Source organism: Orycteropus afer, unplaced genomic scaffold, assembly GCF_000298275.1.
Source record: "Orycteropus afer afer isolate SDZICR_OR568_19922 unplaced genomic scaffold, OryAfe1.0 scaffold00009, whole genome shotgun sequence".
Classification (NCBI taxonomy): Eukaryota; Metazoa; Chordata; class Mammalia; order Tubulidentata; family Orycteropodidae; genus Orycteropus; species Orycteropus afer.
The window spans coordinates 6,774,996-6,797,835 of NW_006921596.1; the positions used below are offsets into that span (position 1 = coordinate 6,774,996).

The 22,840-nt window shown below is 38.1% G+C and overlaps 1 protein-coding gene across 1 annotated transcript in view; it reads right to left on the minus strand.

Annotated features, from left to right (window-relative positions):
• Window positions 1–22,840, minus strand: part of ITFG1 (integrin alpha FG-GAP repeat containing 1) — a 412,834-nt gene that overhangs the window by 7,933 nt on the left and 382,061 nt on the right. The window contains exons 15-16 of the mRNA XM_007946857.2: window positions 3,048–3,172; window positions 2,168–2,250 (exon numbers count right to left, since the gene is read on the minus strand). Coding sequence (XP_007945048.1) covers window positions 2,168–2,250; window positions 3,048–3,172 — 208 coding nt within the window. The remainder of the gene's footprint in view (window positions 1–2,167; window positions 2,251–3,047; window positions 3,173–22,840) is intronic.

Consider the following 22,840-nt stretch of genomic DNA (forward strand, 5'->3'; position numbering starts at 1 on the left):
CAGCATAGTAGATCACATGGTTGTCTGATTCAAAATGGCCAAAACCAGTCCATTTCAGCTCACTAATGCCGAGGATATCAATCTTTATGTGTTCCATATCATTTTTGACAACTTTCAATTTTCTTAGATTCATACTTCGTACATTCCATGTTCCGATGATTAATGGATGTCTGCAGCTGTTTCTCTTCAATTTGAGTGGTGTCCCATCAGCAAATGGAGGTCTTGAAAGCTTTACCTTATCCATAGGAGTAAGTCCGGGTTTACTCAGATGATACAGCTCTTTCCCAGTCCTATTTTGAGAGCCTTCTAACCTCACTGGACTATTCATAAAGTTGCGCGGTAATGTATCAAACAGTGTTTCTTTGCTATTAATAAGGTTTTCCCTGGCCAAATCTTTGAGAAGTTGACGGCCCCTTCCTTCTTCCTAGTCTGTCTCAGTAAGCTGGGCTGATACCTATGCACCATGTGCATCCCACTGGGTTTGAAACACCAGTGGCACAGCCTCAAAACTCACATCAGTACATCACCACGGTAGGACAAACCGACAGACAGGTTTGTCTCCCTGTTGAAAACCTCTCATACCACTCTTCCCTGGATCCCTGTGGCTGACTGCTCCTCTCTCCGGGTTCCTGGCTTTTAATCCCCTTTCTTCCGCTCTCCCACCCTGTTGCTTTGGGCAGGCCTCAGTTCCCTCTCCTCACTTGGATCCCTGTGGCTGACTGCTCCTCTGTCCAAGGTCCTAGCTTTTTATCCCCTTTCTCCCGCTCTGCCACCCTGTTGCTTCGGGCGTGCCTGAGTTCCCTCTACTCACCTGGATCCCTGTGGCTGACTGCTCCTCTGTCCAGGTTCCTGGCTTTTAATCCCCTTTCTCCCGCCCTGCTGCTTTGGGTGTGCCTGAGTTCCCTCTCCTCAAAAACACACATTATAGGCTTATTAAAAAAAATCTCAACCAAGACTATAACTGTTGGGTTTCATGTTATCTTATTTCATGCATAATATTGTAATAAAGATTGTCATTTTCTGAAGCAATTTGATTTCAAACCCCACATATCTACCAAAAAATGCTTCTAGTGGTACAGTGGTAAAATGGCATTTTTTTTGGGGGGAGGGGAGCCCAGATGTTTGTAGCATTTGCCAATTTTCATTGTGTAAAAATACTATCATGGCTAATTTTAAGCTACCAATGTGATTTCAATAAACACAGAGTTGAAAAGAGACGCACACAATTGGTTTAAACTGGTACAGGCTGTCTCTAGCATAGCACTGAATAGATTTCATCTAGAATTTTAAGAAAAAATAATTAAGCCTATATGTTGAAGAGAATGTACCAAATACAACCTCACTGATTACATAATCCTATATGCATTATACCTTTTCCCTGTGGTTATTTTTCCATATTGATATCAGATTATCCTTAAGATCAAGTAATATATTTCCCTAATGAAATTTAAATGTTGTTAGTGAATACCTCCACTGTCTACTTTTGAAACAATAGAGTCAACCTGATAATTTAAAGAAAAATGAACAAAGATAAGGTGGAGAATTAGAGTTAAATGCTGTATTGTGAAAGGAACATCTAGTGCTAACAAGGATAAAAACAGCTGTCATTTCCTTAAAGTTTGTAATATGCTGGGTACAGCCTCACAACAGCCTTGTGAGTACATGCCCTGCCTTCCATTCTATAGATGTAGAGATTAGGGCTCAGAGAGGACAGGAACTACCTGCCAATCTCACAGTTTGCAGTGGAGCCGAGTTCCTAGCCTAGGTCTGTTTGACTACAAAATTTGTGTCCAGCCATTGTGGGATATGTGCCACTTCTCAAAGACTTTATTAAGAAGATCAATACTTACTATAAAGTTTAGTATCCTGAAATTTTAGAATTCATGACTAGTAAACTTAAAACCAGTTTATTTAACCAGAATATGTATAAATCCCAAATTAGTTATCCTGATGTTTTTGTAATAGGATTTAATTTGTTCTTCGTTGAGAATGTCAGGAACCCTTTGTGTAGGAATGTTTATTCATTTTAGGTTGCTGTAAGCAAATGAAGTGGTGACACTCATAGGTGAACACAGCAGGAATAAGAGAGAGTTTTTAAAAGAGATAACTGCACTTATGATTCAGAGTTGATAGTATTTACCAGATTCAGTTCAAGGAAGGACATTACCTTCGAGGAACATTGTGAGGGAATGGAATGACAATTAGCTGAGAATTTGGAATGATTGCAGTCCACTCTTGTTTTCGTATAGACTGGAAAAAGAATTTAAGAACATGTAAAAAAATTTTTTTAAAAACATTAAATTATTCAAATTAAATACAAGAAAAAGTTCAAGTATTCTTTGAGAAATTTAAAACCTAGGTAAGGATTAAGTGACATTTACATATTTATTTCAAATCTAAAACAGCACTCCTGTATCATCTATTGCTAAAAATTTTCTGCTCTTTCCTGAGATGAATATTTGTGTCTCATGAATTTATTTATTTATTTATTTATTAATTAAACAAATATTTATTCATTCCCACTCTCACCTAGCATTGTTCAAAGTGCTATGTACAAATGCTGCTTGGAGCTAACATTCCAGTTGAGGAGCAGTCTGACAATAAACAAAGTAAGTAAACTGCACAGCATGCTGTTGGGGAGTTGACTGAGTCGTGGGGCTCCCATGGATGCAGAGCAGTACTGCACTCCACAGGGTCCAAGCCTGTGGCTTTCTGCAAGCAGTTTGCTAGGCCTGTCCTCTGAGGTGCCTTTGGGTGGTTTCAAGCTGCAAATCTTTCTGTTAGTAGTTGAGTTTTTAACCATTTTCACCACCCAGGGACTCCTATACAGCATGTTAGGTGGTAAATGTGATAAGGTGAAAAATAGAGCAGAAAAAAGAAGTACTTGTGAACTTGGTGGTGGTGGTGATGGAAAGCTATAATTTTAAATCATGATGTGCTCAATATAAAGTAAGTTTAGTTAGGTTCCTACCAATTTATTTTATTCCTTTTAAAAAGGTGAATATTAAAAACCAAATTAGTAATAAACAAAATACATTTTTACTCACCTTCTCTCCAGATGGACGGGGTATACCAACATAAAGATGATCAAGAAAATTTGCACTTCGACCTAAACCAAGCACACTGTATGGTAGTTGGAGAGCTAAATGTGCTGACTGGCTGAGTTGTCCAGCTAGATTTATTAAAGACAAACAAAAAAGGCAGTTTAGAAACACTGCTTTTGACAAATGTTAAAAATTTAAGTACTAGAACTGAGTCTTTAAAGAAGTGAAATGAACTCCCCAGTTTATAAATATTAAAGACTCATTAAAAATAGCTTTACAAAACTAAAAAACTAAACCCACTGCCATCAAGTTAGTTCTAACTCGTAGCGACCCTGTGTACAACAGAATGAAGTACTGCCTGGTCCTGAGCCATCCTCACAATTTTTGCTATAGTTGAGCCCATTGCTGCAGCCTCTGTGTCAGTCTATCTTGTTTAGGGTCTTTCTCTTTTTCACTGACCCTCTACTTTACCAAGCGTGATGCCTCTCTCCAGGGACTGGTCCCTCCTGATAACATGTCCAAAGCATATGAAATGAAGTCTTGCCATCTTTTCTTCTAAGGAGTATTCTGGCTGTACTTCTTCCAAGACAGATTTGTTGGTTCTTCTGGCAGTCCATGGTATATTTGATATTCTTTGCCAACACTGTAATTCAAAGGTATCCATTCTTCTTTGGTCTTCCTTGTTCATTGTCCAGCTTCCACATGCACATGAGGCAACTGAAGATATCATGGCTTGGACCAGGTGTACCTTAATCCTAAAAATGACATGTTTGGTTTCCAACCCTTTAATGAAGTCTTTTTGCAGCAAATTTTCCCACTGCAAATGTCATTTTGTTTCTTGACTGCTGGTTCCATGGGTGTTGATTGAGGATCTAAGAAAAATGAAATCAACTTTAGTATTTCATCCATTTATCATGCTGCTGCTAGTTGGTCCAGATGTGAGGATTTCTGTTTTCTTTATATTGAGGTGTAAGTCATACTGAAGGCTGTAGTCTTTGATCTTCATTAGTAAGTGCTTCATTTTTGCTTTCAGCAAAACTGTGCCATCTCCATATAACAGGTTGTTAATCAGTCTTTCTCCAGTCCTGATGCCACGTTCTTTTTCATACAGTCCAGCTGCTCAGATTATTTGCCCACATACAGACTGAATAAGGAAGGTGAAAGAATACAACCCTGACATACACCTTTACTGACTTCAAACCATGCAGAATCCCCTTGTTCTATTTGAACAACTGCCTGTTGGTCTGTGTACAGGTTCTTCATGAGCACAATGAAGTGTTCTGGAATTCTCATTCTTCATAATGTTAGCCATGATTTGTCATAATTATGCATAGTCAAATGCCTTTGCATAGTCATACTACAGAGCATAAAGGAATTTACTGGTATTTGACTGTTATTTCTTTGGAGTATCTTGAATTACATCTGATGCAGCTTCTAGATAACTGACAAGGATAAAATGATGAAATTACATGGGTTATGGATTGAATTGTGTCCCCTCAAAATATATGAATTCCTAACCCCTGGTAACTATGTGACCTTGTATGTTTTCAGTTAACATAAGGTCATACTAGACTAGGGTGCATCCTAATACAGTCTGAGCGGTATGCTTATAAAAGAGGACAAGAGACACACTAAGGGAAGATGAACATATGAAGATGGAGGTAGAGATTCAAGTGATGTATCTATAAGTCAAATAATGCCAAGGATCACTGGCCAACTCACCAGAAGCTAGAAGAGAGGCATGGAAGATTCTCTCACAGAACCCTCCCAAGACATCAACGTGACCGACACTCTGATTCTGGACTCCTTATCTCCAGAACAGTGAGATAATACACTTCTATTCTTAAAAGCCACTAGCTGTGGTACTTTGCTACAACCCTAGGAAACTACTGTTACTGTTATTAGGTGCCATCGAGTTGGCTCCAACTCATAGTGACCCCATGTACAAGAAATGAAATACTGCCTGGTCCTGTACTATCCTCACAATCCTTGCTATGCTTGTGCCCACTACTGCAGCCACAGTGTCAATCCGTTGAGGGTCTTTCCCTTCTTTGTTGACCCTCCACTTTAGTCTTCTCTGGGGAATGGTCCCTTCTGACAACATGACAAAGTAGGTGAGATAAAGTCTGGTCATTCTCGCTTCTAAGGAGCATTCCAGCTGCACTTCCTCCAGGACAGACTTGTCTGTTCTCCTAGAAGTCCATGGTATTTTCAATGTTCTTTGCCAACACTACAATACAAAGGCATCACCCCTTCTTAGGTCTTCCTTATTCATTTGACCAGCTTTCACATGCATATGAGGTGACTGAAAATACCATGGCTTGGGTCAGGTGAACCTTAGTTTTCAAAGGGATATCTTTGCTTCTTAACACTTTAAAGAGTTCTTCTGCAGAAGATTTGCCCAGTACAGTATGACGTCTGATTTCCTGACTGCTGATTCCACGGGTGTTGGCTGTGGATTGAAGTAAAATGAAATCCCTGACAACTTCAATCTTTTCTTTTATGATGATATTGCTTACTGGTGTGGTTGTGAGGGTTTTTGTTTTATGTTGAGGTATAATCCATACTGAAGACTGTAGTCTTTGATCTTCATCAGTAAGTAATTCAAGTATCTGCACTTTCAGCAAACAAGGTTATGTCATCTGCATAATGCAGATTGTTAATGATTCTTCCTTTAGTCCTGATGCCACCTCCTTCTCTATATAGTCCAGCTTCTCAGATTATTTGCTCAGCATACAGCTGTATGCTAAGGAAACTAATACAATGTGTGAAATACGAGGTGTAAACTCCTACTAGACTGAAAGTAGCTTCATGAAAAGAGGTGCTTGGGTGGTTTCAGTCTAGTGATTTATTTATCCTTATACTCTAGGGCACAGCGTGGTGGCTGAATTATAACAGGCACTTGGTCTGTTGTACTAAACTTGAATTTTGGTAGTATGTAATAAAATATAATTTGCACAACTGGTTAAATTAAGTTTTTCTTGAGTGCTTTATAATATGCCATTATTACTGTCGATGGCATCCATTTGAGATTTTAAGTCTAACATGTTATTAGCTTAAAGGCTAGAGCTTGAACACTTGTGTAGGGAAGATAGGAGACAGGTGATACGGTATTAGCAAAAGCATGTATGATTTGAATGCCCAGACATGTATAATATACTTTGTTGTTTGATAATTAGTAAGTCCTTTGCCCTTTCTAATTCTTATTTACTCATTCACTTAAACATTTATTGAATGCCCACTATATGTCTATTCCATAGAGACAAAAGAGAGGCAAACCTTGACCTGGAGATGTTTAAAAGACACAACAGAGAAATGTAATTGAATATTTACGCATCTGTAAAGTTAGAATAAAAGAACTATTTACCAAATGGATTTGGTGAGGCAATTATAACATGAGCATGTAACCACTGATGCAGAGCACCACACAAACGTTAGCTGTTTCTTTGATTATTACATAAACATTTCTCATATTTTTCTGGCTTTCTTAGGTTGAATTTCCACTTGATGTTGCTTCTTGAAAAATAATGTAACAATTAACAATTTCTTAATGAAGTTTCTCTAATTTTTCTTTTGGAATAAACTAAGAAGCTTAGAACCCTGGTTCAAACTATATCTGTCAGCCTGCTTCCCAGTTACAAATTTAGAACATGAATAGGTTTTTTTTCTTCTTTTTAAAAATTGAGATATAATTCATATACTATAAAATTTATTTATCCCTTTTAAGTCTAGTGTTCAGTGGTTTTTAGTATATTCACAAGATTGTGTAACCATCACCACTACTGAATTTCAGAATATTTTCATCCCCTCAAAACCAAATCCTGTCCCCATTAGCACTAACTTCCTATTTCCCCTCTTCTAGCCCCTGGCAACCAGTAATCTGCTTTGTCTCTATTGATCTCTATATTCTGGATGTTCATATAAATACAGTGGTGTAATATGTGGCCTTTTTTATCTGACTTCTTTCACTTAGAATAATGTTTATAAAGTTATTTTATGTGTGGCATCTTTCAATACTTGATTCTTTTCTATGGCTAAGTAACATTCCACTTTATGGATGTATCAGGAGCTCTGGTAGCGTAGTACCTAAGGCATTTGACTGCTAGCCAGAAGGCTGGCGATTCGGACCTACCAGCCACTCCTCGGAAGGAAGGCTGGGCAGTCTACTTCTGTAGAGATACTACTCTGGCAAGGAGGGGTTGCTATGAGTCGGAAACGACTTGATGGCAGTGAGTTTTTTTTTTTTTTTTTTTAATGGATATATTAGAAGCCCTGATGCCTCAGAGGTTGAGTTGGCAGCTAACTGAAAGGTTGGCGGTATGGACCCACCAGTTGCTCTGCAGGAAAAGATATGGTAGTCTGCTTCTGCAGAGACGGCTGTCACATGATGTCGAGTGCATCCTGAGTCATAGTGACCCTGTGTACAACAGAATGCAATCCTGCCTGGTCCTGTGCCACCCTCACAATCACTGCTACGTTTGAGCCCTTTGTTGTAGCCACTCTGTCAATCCAGCTCACTGACTATAAAAATTACAGCCTTAGGAACCCTATAGAGCAGCCCTACTCTGTTCTATCGGGTCGCTATGCGCCAGAGTCGACTTGACAGCAACAGATTTGGTTTTGGGTATAGATATATAAATTTGTTTATCCATTCATCCGTTGATAGACATTTGGGTTGTTTCTCCTTTTTGGCTATTATGAATAATATACTGCTGTGAACACTCCTGTACAAGTTTTTGTGTAGACATATATTTTCAGTTACCTTGGAAATGTACCTAAGAATGAAATTACTGAATCATATAGTAACTTCATGTTTTAACTTTTTGAGAAAATGAGTACTTTTATTTTGATACCTGCTTTTCTATACCTTGATGCACAAAAGTGTCTAATGAAGGAATGATAAAAAGCCGTTGCTAGTACATGCCGAAAAGAATGCAAAGAGAAACAATAAAAGAAACCCACAGCACTCATAAAACCAAATTGCATTAGGTGTTACTGCCTGTGGAGTTCCAATTTAATGGTCAGTGCTCCTTTAGAGTTGCATTAGGGAGGTAAACTGTTCTATGGTTATGTGCAATTATGTTTCAACTGTCATGCTCTAGATGAAAAAAATAAACTCTGATTTCCAAAGTGGACAATGTGGTATAAATGAGCTAAATGAGAAAGCTTGGCTTATGCCTCAGTGCACTTCACTTTCCATGTTGGAAATCTGTACCTTTCTGAGGGGTAACCAATGGGCTATGGCATTTTGCTATAAGCTGTCTTTTTTTTCCAGTGGCAACAAAAGGCACATGGGAGTAAAACTGTTTAGTTCTGACATAGCGATAAAAGACACATACTTACTTAATTTACAAACAAAAGGTGAGAGAAAGTTTTTGAAAACCCAAATTGCAAGACAAGTTATTTTTAACAAAGCATGTGATTTATAAGTAACCTAAGGCATTTGACTGCTACCCAGAAGGCTGGTGGTTCAAATCCACCAGCCATTCCTTGGAAAGAAGACTGGGCAATCTATTTCTCTAGCCATACCACCTCAGAAACCCAAGGAGGGGTTGCTATGAGTTGCAACTGAATAGAAGGCAGTGAGTTTGGTTTTTGGTTTGATTTATTCATTAGACTGTATAGCCATCACATGTTACTGAGTGATACTAGGAGGCATTTATTAGCTATCAATATACATTAAACACAAAACAAACCACTTAATACTTTTTCCTTTAGAAGTCATTTCTGTCACATGCACCTTCTTCCCAGAGGGCATGATTAAAGTTTTGACTTCAGTAAGTATATTCTTTTAAACGCTTAAGCTCTTACCTTTTTTTTTTTTTTTTTAAATTGTGATTTGGGTGAATTTACAGAAGCTCTTATCTTTTGTTCCTTTCTTATCACCTCCTGAGCTGCCCAAAAGGAGCTGTGGTGGCATTGTACCTATGGCATTTGACTGCTAACCAGAAGGCTGGCAGTTCAAACCCACCAGTGGAAGGAAGACTGGGCAATCTACTGCTGTAAAGATTTACCGCCTTGGAAACCCAAAGGGGGTCGCTATAAGTCTGAATCATATTTTTTTATTTTTTTTGCTGCCCAAACATACCTTAATCAGGGTTGACACTTCTATCTTTGTAAATTCTCTCCGATTTGGCTTCCAACAAAAGCACAATATATTCTTTTTAGCAATAACCTACTGCTGTATAACAAACCAACCAAAAATTTAGGAGTTTACAAGTTGTAATTACCTTATTTCATGACTGTGGGTCAGCTAGGCACTCCTACTAGTTTCAAATGGGTTCCTCATGTGGATGCATTCAGCTGGTGGGTCAGCTGGAGGCAGAGTTCAGCTAGGATGGCAGGGCCTCTCTCCTTGTGGTCTTTCATTGTGAAAGATTAGACTGGACTTCTTCACATGCAATCTCATGTGAGGGCAGCAGTCCAAGAGGGCAAGCCCCAGTGTATAAGAGTTTCTCAAGGCTCTACTTTGTATCATATTTGCTAATGTCCTATTCAAGCACAGAGTCAGTGTAGACAGGGACTATATATGGGTATGGGTATTTCGAAGGCACAATTCATTGGGGGCCATTAGTGTAGCAATTTATACCTCAGTGTTCATTAATATAAAACTATACCTTTTGTTTTTTCTCTTTGCTTTTCAGTTTGTAAGTTTCTATTCATATATTTTCAGGTTCGCTGATTATTTCCTTGGCGTGTCCAATCTACTGATGAACATTCTTTATTTCTATTACAGTGTTTTTGATTTTCAGCATTTTCTTTTGATCCTTTCATCTCTCCCCCCACATTACCTTTCTTGCATGTTGTCTACTTTTCCCAGTAGATCCTTTAGCATATTAATCAGTTAGTGTAAATTCCTGGTCTGATAATTCCAAAATCTCTGCCCTGAGTTTGGTTTGGATGCTTGCTTTGACTCTTCAGACTGTGATTTCTGCCTCTGATGATGCTTTATGATTTTTTGTTGAAAGGTGAATATGATGTACCAGATAAAGGGAACTGAGGTAAATATGTACTTAGGTATTTATCCTATCACATTATCCCCAAAAGTCTTAACTGATCCAGATCAAGTCTATGTCTAAAATCTCATCTGCATCATCTAAGTCAAGTATGGGCGAGACTCTGGTCTGTTCCATTCTGGGACAAAATTCCTTCTATCTGTGTACCTGTGAAACCTATATGTTTTCTGCTTCCAAAGTACAATAATGTACCACGACTAACCTAGACATTCCCATTCTAAATGGAAGACTGGAGGGAACGAAGGGGTCATGGGTACCAAACAAGTTCAAAATACAGTAGGTCAAATCTCATTAGCTTTCTAGGCTTGAAAATAATCCTTGTTTTCCAGGCACATCTGGGCATTAACTGCCCTCCAGACCAGCTGTGATGGCAACACTGCCCCTACTGCCCTGGGCAGCCCCATTCCTTCAATTTGGGCGGTGGCTCCAATCTCCTGGCCCACTGGAATGGTATCCTCACCCTATGGAACTGAGGTGGTGGTGATGCCACACCCTGAAACCTAAGGGGTTTAAAACCCAGTGGGTGGTGGCTTCACTCTTTCAAACTGAGGAAGTGGCAGCTCTGTTCCCTGCGCTCCTTCCAACAGTCTTGCTGATCTTGGAAATGCTCCTGGGATTGTTCCTTCCTGTTCTTGAAAAATAGTAGATGCCTGCAACCAAGCAGGTTCAATGGTCTGCTTCCAGGCTTTCGAATTCCAGGAGGTATATAGCTTTCCTTTGTTTCATCCTGTCCGTGTCCATTTCAGTCTAAGCTGACAGGGTTTTCTGCTGAGGCCGCTCACTGAATCCATCACTCACAGGCTTAATCTTTAGCAAAAGATGTGCAGCCACATCCTTTGTGTCCTTTCCAGGCTATGGCGCTCTTCATTTTTATGACATTTTCTGGTTTCTTTTTGCACAGTTTCTTTCTAAATCTATGTCTTTCCTCCTACATTTTACTTTAAGTGCCAATAAGAAACTATGCTGCTGCCCCTTTAAGATCTCACTTTGAAATCTCCTCAGCCAAATTATCTATTTTTATCTCTTACAAGTTCTACTTTCCATAAAACATTTGAATGTAATTCAGATAAGTTATTTGCCATTTTATAACAAGGACTGCCTTTCCACCACTGTCCAATAACATATTACTCATTATTTCCTTTTAAATTCTCACAAGAAGAACATTTAACATCCCCATTGATAGGAACATTCTGTTCATCATGATAGAATCTGTCCCCATAGCTTTCAGTTCTTTCTGAGCCCTCATCAGAGTCCCTGTTAATGTTCATAATTCTACCAAGAGTCTTTTCAAGGCAGCCTAGGTTTTTAGTATCAAGAGCATCAAAATTCTTCCACCTTCTACCCACAGCCAACAGATTTAATCACAGTTAACTATTTCATAGCAGCATACATAACTACTATGTAACAGTAGCAACAGACTAGTTTCTGGCCAAACAACTGTGAACCATAGCCTAGCCAAGATGATACATAAAACCAACTGTCATATTATGGAAGTAGAATCAACTAGATTTTTCTCATGGATTAATATGAAGGGGATTTAAGAAAGGGGAATCAAGAATGAATCTTAGGATAGACCTTGAAAACATGCTAAGTCAAAGAAGCAAGACACAAAATGCCACATTTATGATTCTATTTATATGAAATGTCCCGAACAGGCTGATCCATAGAGACAGAAAGTATATTATTGGTTTTCAGGGCTGAGGAGTGTGAGTAATGGGCAATGACTGTTAATGTGTATAGGGTTTCTTTATGGTGTGATGAAAATGTTCTGAAATTAGATAATGATGATGGCTGTACAATTTTGTAAATATACTAAAAACTAATGAATTGTGAAAAGGGTGCATTTTATGGTATGTGAATTATAGCTCAGTTAAAGAAAAAGGGATGAATCCTAGGGTTTTTGGCTTGAGTAATAGGTAGCAGATAATGACTCTTACTGAGATGAAGATGAAAGGTAAGGAGCAGGTTGGGTGGAGGTAGGATGGGTAACTGTCTTATTTTGGATGCAAGTAGAGAGGTCAAGTTGGCAGTTCAAATGTAAACTATTATATATTTAATTAATGTCATTTAGTATAAAATTGATGAGCTATGATTGACTAAAATAAAATGTACACTGGCAGATGCTACTACTGGAGTGAGTTTTGAATTTGTGTTTGTATGTCTAGGATGAAGCTGTTGCATCATGTAGCTCTCCCTGGCTGCTCTAATCCTGAAATTCTGATTCCTGTAGTTAGAACCTCTTTCACTGAAGATTTCTTAAGAAGGCTTGAAGCTAGTAACTTTATTGTTGTTGTTGTTGTTACATGCCGTTGAGTCAGACCCAACTCACAGCAACCCCTCCTTGGGTTTCCGAGGCAGTATCACTATGGAAGTAGATTGCCCAACCTTCCTTCTGAGGAGTGGCTGGTGGGTTTGTACCGCCAGCCTTCTGGTTAGCAGTCAAGCCCCTTAGGCACTACACTACCAGAGCTCCCGATAACTTTAATAGACTAAGCAAAATCATACAGCATACATTTTGATCAATAAACAGGATGCTTCTTCCTCCTCCCCTCACTGATTATGAAGAGTATTAACTTTTTTTTTTTTTTCAAATATACTTTTTCTTATTCTTAATTTACACATATATGGACTTGCATCTTTATATTGAGTGCAGTAACATTCTGAACTTGAATAACTGTGAGAACTGTCTCTAGACCATTGCTGTCACCCAGCCATAATTTTGACCCACAGAGATTTTTGCCAATGTCAAGAGACATTTTGGTTGTCACAACTTTGGGGTGCCACTGGATCCAGTGAGTGGATAAAGGCCAGGGGTGCTGCTAAGCACCTACAGTACACAGACATTTTGGCCCACAATGTCAAGAGTGAGTGAGCAAACCCTGATACAGACTATAAACTCACTGTATTATACAACTCATCAATATTCAGTTATGATTCCAAACATTTGTAGATACTTGGATCTCCTTTACATCTATTCACCTAAATAGCGATATTATTTGCCAGGCCTTTATGGCATTCCAAATATAATGAAAAATAAGTTAAGAATTCATAAATTGAAGAGTTTACATTTTAAGGGGGAAGACAGGAGAGGCAAACGCAGAAGGTCCTGGGCTCATATTTCCCTCCCTTTTGACAACTTAGGAAAAAGGTGGCTCAGCAAGTTTGAGTTAGAGCAATAGTACAACAGGCAAATGACTTAAGCTTCACTCCGAGGCCTCTTCTTTCTGTCTTTCCTCAACCAGATAAAGCTCTCTTGTCAGCTAGGTAGTCCAATGTCTTCATATACTATGAAATGTCACAAAGGTGAGGTTCTACTAGTCTTTTTCATGGTGTATCTTGTTAGAGTTGATTGGAGTGTGCCTTTTGGGAGGACAGTGAGAGGATGGGCCCATGCATTCTGCTGCTTCTCTGCCTGTAAATTCTCATTTAACCTTATTTTATTTTTATACCATGTGGCAGAAGTGATGCATGTGTGCCTATCTCCTGTGCACAATAGTCAGACAAGTAAAGACATAATAAAAACAGCTATAATAGAGGTATAGAGCATTCTTTATAAAACTAGAAGCTATTAAATTACAAAGTATTTCTATTAGATTAGTTATTGAATTTATTGAATATGTATAAAAGCAATTCAGGGGGAAAAGAAATTCTTCGAGCTAAATGGCTAGGGGACTCAAAAAACATTTAAAAAATTTTTTTTATTGTGATTTGGGAGAAAGTTTACAAAGCAAATTCACTTTCCATACAGCAGTTCACATTCACTTTGTCTCATGACATTGACCACAATTCAGCACAATGCAACAGCTCCCCTCCCACTTCCTCCCGACAGTCACCCCCTTCCCTGTGTCCATCCCTCCATGCACTCCTGCCCCCTGAGCTGTCTCCCTGTGCATAAACAGCCCTTCTTTCTCCCATGTTTGTTCTCTCCAAGGAGTATATCTACCTCAGGGAAATGTTCAACTCATATGCCTGTCTTTTGTTTGGGTGGAAGCCACAGGTGTGGGTACAATTCCAGACCTGAAGGGCAGCTAGGAGCCATTGTCTCAGTGGTTCCACCAGGCTCTATCAGACCAGCAAACCTGGTTCCCCTTTGGGACTCAAAAACTTTCAACCTCTGAGGCCATGAACTGTTTGGAAGTTTTTATGATGGCAGCTGGTTAGTAAGGGCAAATCTTTGACCTTTGACAGGGTTGGTATAGGTGTGGCTGACAAGATTTAAATATATATATAATAGGTGGGCTGCCAAAAGGCATATAAGGTTTTTTTTTTTAAAACTTTTAATTGTGATTTAGCCGGAGGTTTAAAGAGTAAATTGGTTTTCCATTCAATGATTAATACACAGTTTGTTTCCTGACACTGACTGCAGTCCCCACAATCTAAGAGCACTCTTCTCACTTCCTCCCTGTGTTTACCATTTCCATTTGTCCTTCTTCCCTGTCTCTTTCTGCTTTCTGAATTTTATCCCTGAGCAAATGCTTCCCTTTTGCTCATTTGGTTTACTGTCCTGAGGAGCCTGTATTTCCCTGGTGTTACTGTTCACGACCTGCCTGTTGTTTGGCTCAAAGTTGAGCCATGGGGGTGAGTTCAGTTCCAGACTTGAAGGGAGACTAAGGGCCATAGTCTTGGGAGTTCTTTTTTTTTTTTTTTTCTCATTATGAGTTCTGTTCTTCATTTTTATCTCTCTCCAGTGCCTCCTATTGTGATCCCTTTCAAAGTTGCAGGCAATGGTAGCCAAGTATCATCTAGTTCTTCTGGTCTCATGGTCCTAAAGGCTGGGGTTTATGTGGTCCATTAGTCCTTTGGAGTAATTGTTTCCATGTGTCTTGGATTTTCTTCACTTTTCTTTGCTCCAGTTGGGGAAAGACCAATAGTTGCACCTAAGATAGCTGCTCACAGCTTGTAAGACCCTAGTTGCTATTCACCAAAGCAGGACATAAAACATTGTTTTTGTGGATTATGTCAATTGTCCCTTATGTTCCCTGAGACCACAGTAAGGCTTTACTAGGAAGAAAGACCCCAGTGATGTGTGTTGAACATAATTATTATTTTTGTTTTTTGAGAATTATTATTTTTTTATATGGGATCCCAGAGGGTTCTCTTGGAATCATCTCAATATATTTTAATATTTCTCTTTGAGGCAATACTTGTGTCTAAGTGCTTTAAAATTATATCATCCCTCCCCTTTTTTAAAAAAATAGTTGTGTCATAACAGCCTTATGGATAGTTCTTTAAAGAGCATAATGCTCAAGGCAGACCTCCTTCACTAGTTAAACTAAATTACTGTTTGGTTTTAAGAAGACTTCAGGGGATATTTTTGGTTTAAAGATTATCTCTGAGCAAAAGTTTCAAGGGTTCACCCAGGCTCCACAGACCCACAAAGCCCAAAGTCTGTGAGAACTTGAAATTCTGTTCTGCACAGGAAATGCACAACAAGGTTTTTGCTCAAGATTCTGCTTTAGAATCTTATATCAAAATACTCAGTTATGGTAGCTGGGCACCATCCAGTTCTTCTGGTCTCATGGCAAAAGAGGCAATTAGCCACACCTTCCACACCCTCCTCCTATTCCTGACTATCCTTCTAGAGACCAATTGACAAGCCTTGATCTTGGCTAACTGTTTGCAAGTGTTTTTTTTTTTCCCTTTTTTTTTTTAAAGATGTCAAGCACTACACAATGAACTAGGAGGTGTAACAGAAGCACTGAACATAATATAGGCCAATTAAGTGGGATGTACTATGAAATCATGACCCTAAACATCCAAACTAAAGAACCAAATCCCATGAGGCTTTTGGTTACACATAAGCAGTCTCAGAAGTGACTCATTTTTTTTCTGGGGGGAGGGGGTCACTGTTGTAAACATAAATATCACATAGGTTTTGTCAATGCTTTTTTTTTGGTGAGTCAGTGTTATTTATTTATTAATACATATATTTTTTATCATTTGAAAAAATTTTTGCAGTGTTCCCTCTCCTTCCCTCCCATTCCTGGTAACCAACAAAGAAAGTTTCCTTCCATATATAAACCTTTCCTTGACTTTTTACAATAATTGTCCTTCTGTGATTGACTTATTTCACTCAGCATTAACGTCCTTCAAGTTCATCCACATTATGCTGTGTTTTGCAGTCTACTTTATTCTTTAGTGTTGCATAGTATTCCATTGTGTGTACGTACCATAGTTGGATGATCCATTTTGTTGATGGGCACCTAGGTTGTTTCCATCTTTTGGCTATTGTAAATAGTGCTGCAATGAACATGGGTGTGCATATATCTGTTCTTGTCCTGGCTCTCACTTCTTTAGGATATTTACCTAGTAATGGGATTGCTGGATCAAATGGTATTTTCTAATTCTAACTTTGTAGAGAATTGCCATACTGCTTTCCACAGTGGTTGAGTCATTTGACAGTCTCACCAGCAGTGTATGAGAGTCCTAATCTCTCCACACCCTCACCAGTGTTTGTTATTTTCTGTCTTGTTGAACTTTGCTATTCAGTGCTTAGGTAAGACGGTATCTCATTATTGTTCTGATCTGCATCTCTCTAATGGCTAATGATTGTGAACATTTCTTCATGTGTTTGTTGGCTACCTGAATATCCTCTTTGGTGAAGTGTCTGTTCATGTCTTCTGCCCATTTTCAAATTGGATTGTTTGTCTTTTTGTTGTTGAGGTATTGGAGTTTTCTATAAATTTTAGAGGTACGTCATTGCCGAATATTTTTTTCCCAATCTGTAGGTTCTCTTTGACTGTTTTGGAGAAGTCTTCTGAAGCACATAAAAATTTAATTTTTAGAAGGTCCCATTTCATTCATCTAGCTTCTTTTCTGCTGTTTATGCATTTTGGGTTATGCTTGATAGTCTATGCCATGAATTGTTGTTGTTATGTGCCATCAAGTCGGACCTGACTCATAGCGACCCCTCCTTAGGTTTCCGAGGCAGTATCACTATGGAAGTAGATTGTCCCATCTTCCTTCCAAAGAGTGGCTGGTGGTTCTGAACAGCCAGCCTTCTGGTTAGCAGTCATTATGCCCCTATTTTATTTTGAGGAACTTTAGAGTTTTAAGTATCACGTTTAAGTCTTTGATTCACCTGGAGTTAGTTTTAGTGTATGGTGTGAGGTATGGATCTTGTTTCATTTTTCTGCAAATGGATATCCAGTTTTGTCAGCAAAGAGACCCTCTCTTCCCCATTTAATGGATTTCAGCCTTTTGTCAAAAATCAGCTGATCATAGGTCAATGGATTTATTTCTGGGTTCTCAGTTCTGTTCCACTGGTCTATGTGTCTGTTGTTGTACAAGTAACAGGCTGTTCTGACTACTGTGGCTGTATAGCAGGTTTTGAGATCCGGGAGTGTGAGACCTCCTACTTTGTTGTTCTTCTTCAATAGTGCTTTGCTTATCCAAGGTCTCTTTCCTTTCCATATAAAATTTGTGACTGGTTTTCCATATCCTTAAAGAATGTTGATGGGATCGGGATTGGGATTGCATTGACTGTATAAGATTGCTTTCAGTAGACTTGACATTTTCACAATGTTCAATCTTTCTATTCATGAGCATGGGATGTTCTTCCATTTATGTAGACCTTTTATGGTTTCTTGAAGTAGTGTTTTGTAGTTTTCTTTGTACAGGTCTTTTGTGTCCCTAGTAAGATTTATTTCTAAGCATTTCATTTTTTTTTGGTAGCTAATGTAAATGGTATTGATTTATTTCCTTCTCAGTAATTTCTTTGCTGGTGTAGAGGAATCCAACTGACTTTTGGATGTTGATCTTGTATCTTAACACTACGCTAAATCTCTCAATTAGTTCCAGTAGATTTTTGTCTGAGTCTCTAGGGTTTTCTAGCTATAGGATCGTATCATCAGCAAATAGGGATAGTTTGACTTCTTCCTTACCACTTTGGGTGCCTTTGATTTCCCTTTCTTGCCTTATTGCTCTGGCTAGGATTTCCAATACAATGTTGAACAGAAGTGGTGATAGAGGTCATCCTTGTCTGGTTCCTGTTCACAAGGGGAATGGTTTCAATCTCTCTCCACTGAGAATAATGTTGGCTGCTGGTTTTGCATATACGCTCTTTATTATGTTGAGGAATGTCCCTTCTATTTCTATCTTGCTGAGAGTTTTTTTTTTTTTTTTTTAAATCAGGAAGGGGTGTTAGATTTTATCAAATGCCTTTTCTGGATCGGTTGATATGATCATATGGTTCTTTTCCTTTGTTTAATGTATGTGATGGATGACATTGATTGTTTTTCTAATGCTGAACCATCCTTGCATACCTGGTATAATGTAATATTTTTTGATGTGTTGTTGGAGTCTGTTGGCTAGTATTTTGTTGAAGATTTTTGCCGCTATGTTCATGAGGGATATTGGTCTGCAGTTTTCCTTTTTAGTGATGTCTTTGCCTGGTTTGTAGTAATGTATTTGCCTGGTTTTAAGGAGCTCTGGTAGCACAGTGCCTAAAGCATCTGCATGCTAACAAGAAGGTTGGTGGTTCAAACCCACGCTACTTCATGGAAGCAAGACTGGGCAATGTACTTCCATAAAGATTTACTGCTTTAGAAACCCAATGGGGGCTGCTATGAGTCAGAATTGACATGATGGCAGTGGGTTTGGTTTTTGGTTTTGCCTGGTTTGAGTATCTAGGGCTTAGTCCATAAAATGAATTTGGGAGGATTCCATCTTTTTTCTATGCTCTGGAACACTCTGAATAGGATTCGTGTCTGTTCTCTGAACGTTTGGTAGAATTCTGCAGTAAAATTATTTGGGCTTGCTTTTTTTAGTTGTGGTTGGTAATTTTTTTTTAATGACTTGTTCGATTTCTTCTTTTGTTATGAGTCTGCTGAAATTTTCCATCTCAGTCTGTGTTAGTTTAGGTAAGTAGTATGTTTCTATTGATCTGTCCATTTCTTCTAGATTTTCAAATTTGTTGGAGTATAGCCCTTCAAAGTAGCCTGATATTATCCTTTTGATTTTTGTTGTGACATCGCTCAATCCATTTCTTATTCGTGTTATCCATCTTTTCCTTTGTTAAATTTGCCAGTAGTTTGCCAGTTTTATTAATCTTTTCTTATTTTTGGACATGCTGAGTTAAGGTGTTGATTTTGGCTCTTTCTTCTTTTTTGACATGTGCATTTATTGCTATAAATTGCCCTCTGATCACTGTTTTTGCTGGATCCCAAAGATTTTGGTATGTTGTGTTTCCATTCTCGATTCAAGAAATTTTTAAATTTCATTTTCTTTTATTACCAAATCATTATCAAGGAAGGTGTTGTTCAGTTTCCATGTATTTGCTCTTTTTCCATTGATCTTCCTAATGTTGATTGCTAATTTTATAGCATTGTTATCTGAGAAAGTGCTTTGCATTATTTCAATGTTTTTAAATTTTAAAGGCTTGTTTTGTGGCCTAACATTTGGTCTATCCTGGAGAATGTTCCATGTGCACTGGAAAAGAATGTATAGTATGCTGTTGTTGGGTGAAGTGCTCTGTAAATGTCTATAAGCTCAAGTTGGTGGATTGTATTGTTTAGCTCTTCTGCATCTTTGTTGAGTTTCTTTCCAGTTGTTCTATCTTTCATTGAAAGTGGTGTATTGAAGTCTCCTACTATAAATGTGGAGCCATTTATTTGTCTTTTCAATTTTGTTAAAGTCAGATTTATGTATTTTGGGACTCTTTCATTGGGCGCATAGATAGTTATTATTGTTATATCCTCTTGTTCAATAGACCCTTTAATGTCCTATAATGTCCTTCCTTGTCTCTTATGGTGGTTTTTGTCTTAAAGTCAATTTTGTCAGAAATTAATATTGCCAGTCCTGCTCTTTTATGGTTGCCATTTGCTTATCTTTTCCAATCTTTGACTTTTAGTCTGTATTTGTCTTTCTATCTAAAATGTGTCTCTTATAGACAGCATATTGATGGGTTATGTTTTCTTATCCAGTCTGCAACTCTCTGTCTCTTGAGTGGTGCATTGAATCCATTGACATTCGCAGTAGTTATGGACAAGTATTAATTTGTTGCTGTCATTTTGTTACATGTTTTTCGTGGTGTTGCTGATTTCTTTGTTCCATATAATTTTCTGTGCTGAGTGCGTTTTGTTTATAAATTGTGTTATCACTTCCTTTGTTGCTTAGTATTTGCTACATATTTGTGCTTTTCCTCTTTTTTATTTTGATGTGAAAGTTTGTTATTTTTCTTTGAGGTTACCCTGTGATTTATAATTTCCTTCCCAAGTTTAGAACAGTCTGTTCTATCTTACAGTTGTCTTGAATTCCCTACCATTTAGATGTTCGGTAAAAACACATTTTTTTTTTCCATCTTTTTGGTTTGTAGTTGTCCTCATCTGTCAATTGATATTTCTGGCTCCCTGCTTACAATCTTGTAGGCTTATTTACTTTGGATACTTCCATAACTGGGTTGGTTTCTGGGTTATGTTATCATGTGTGTTAATGATTGGTAGTTGTTTGCTGTTGCAGGTTCTCTGTCCAAAGGACTCACTTTAGCATCTCTTGTAAGGTTGGTCTGGTTTTAAGAAATTCCCTTAATTTTTGTTTATCTGGAAATGTCTTAATTTCTCCATCATATTTGAGGGGCAGTTTTGTTGAGTATATAATTCTTGGTTGGAAATTTTTTTTTCTTTGAGAGTTTTACATATATCATCCCATTGTCTTCTTGCCTGCATGGTTTCTGCTAAGAAATCCAAGCTTAGTCTTCTTGGTTGCCCCTTGTAGGTAACTTTTTGTTTTTCCTGTGCTGCTTTTAGGATTCTTTGTCTTTCGTTTTGTTGAGTTTGATGATGATATGTCTTGGAGAGTTTCTTTTGGGGTGTATCCTGTATGGGGTTCGTTAGACTTCTTGAACAGATATATTCTCTCATCTTTCATCATACCGGGAAAATTCTCTTCCAATAAATAAATCTTCTACAGTTTTCTCTGTGGTTTTATTTGTCTCTTCCTGTTCTGGATTACATGTAGGTTATTCCTTTTGATGGTATCCCACATGAACCTAAGGCTTTTTTCATTTTGTTTTGATCTTTTTGCTGATTGACCCTCTTCCAAAGAAGTATTCAGATATTTATATTTAATCTCACTAATTCTGTCTTCCATTGATTCAATTCTACTCCTTTGCCTGTTCAATGTGTTACCTGTTTCTGTGAATTTAGTATTAATCTTCTGGATTTCTATCTGTAGATTTAGAATCATTTCTAATTTTTTATTTATTTTGTCATTTTGTTCTTATATTGTCTTTTGAAATTGTTCTAGGGTTTTCTCTGCATTTTTCTCAATTTTATCAGTGTTTTCCTTGTTTGTCTCTTAATCGGTTGAAGGTACTTAAATATAATTCTTTGGAATTCCTTATCAGGGAATTCCAATGCTTCTTATTCCTCAGGGATGTGTTCTGGGTCTGTATATTGATCCCTTGTTTCTACTGCTTTATCTTGCTGTTTTCGTGGACTGTGATGCCATGTTGATTTCAAGACATAGTGATGGTTTTGTGTTTATATTTAATTGGTGATTGTATGTTGCAGTGATTCACCCAAGATTTCATTTTGTTTGGATGTATCTGAGTAAGCAGGGTACTGTGCTCCTCTATTTGCTAGTTGGCAGCACTTATGCACTCACCACCTGTGTCCTTTCCAGTCATCAGCCTCCCATATGTCCATGCTGTCTTTGGCAAGCAGAGCCTATTCTTAGGTGCCTGGAATCTGAAAAAGAATGCTGTCCTTTAAATATCCAAAATTGCTGCTGCTTGTAAGCATTCACAATGGCTGTGCCCTCCAGAGAGCTGAAAGTCCACAGCTCAGTTTGTCTCATTCTTTGCTGTTTCCTTTTTTCCACAGCTCAGTTTGTCTCATTCTTTGCTGTTTCCTTTTTTTGGTCATCAGCCACTAGTGCAGTCATCCATGCAGCCCTTGGTAAGCAGGGTTGATTTTTAGGTTAATTCTCAGTTTCTAATACCATTTGCAAATATTCATGCTATCTGTGCTGTCAGGATAGTTGGCAGTCCACTGCTCCATTTATGTCCTTACTAACTGTTTTCATTCAGGTTCTTCTACTAGTTGCTGTTTAATCCACTTCTGTATTTTTCCTTCAGGAGCTCTGGTAGCGTAGTGCCTAAGGCACTTGACTACTAACCAGAAGGCTGGCGGTTCAAACCCACTAGCCACTCCTTGGAAGGAAGATGGGACAATCTACTTCTGTAGTGATACTGCCTCAGAAACCCAAGGAGGGGTTGCTACGAGTCGGGTCCGACTCGAAGGCACATAACAACAACAACAACAACAACATCTTTCCTTTAAAAGCTCAGGGTCCAGGATTATCTTCTGTAATTGTGTCAACTGGTTTATCTTTTTTTTTTGTTGAAGAGGGTCTGTGTAGCTTGTCTGCCTTTTCTGCCATCTTATCGGAAGTCATCCGAATTCAGTTTTTTATAGGTGTACAACTTACTAATAGCAATTACAGTATTCAGCTGGGCAACAGTACCCTTAATCAAAGCAATTTTTCCATCACCGTAAACCGAAGCTCAGTATTTTATAAGCAGTATTAGGAAGATCTTTTAAGGTCAATTTATTATCTTCTTTAGACTGTATTAGGAAGACTGAAATTTATCTTCATTAAATCCACAAAGACAGAAATACAAAAGCCAAATACTAGGATTATATAACTTTCATACTTAATGTAGTTGGAAGTTCTCTCTTCTTCTGTATCCATCAATATATGTAATATTATGATATTATTTTATACTGTTTTTATTCTCATGTATTTGAACTTCATAAAGTTTATAGTACACATGCATAT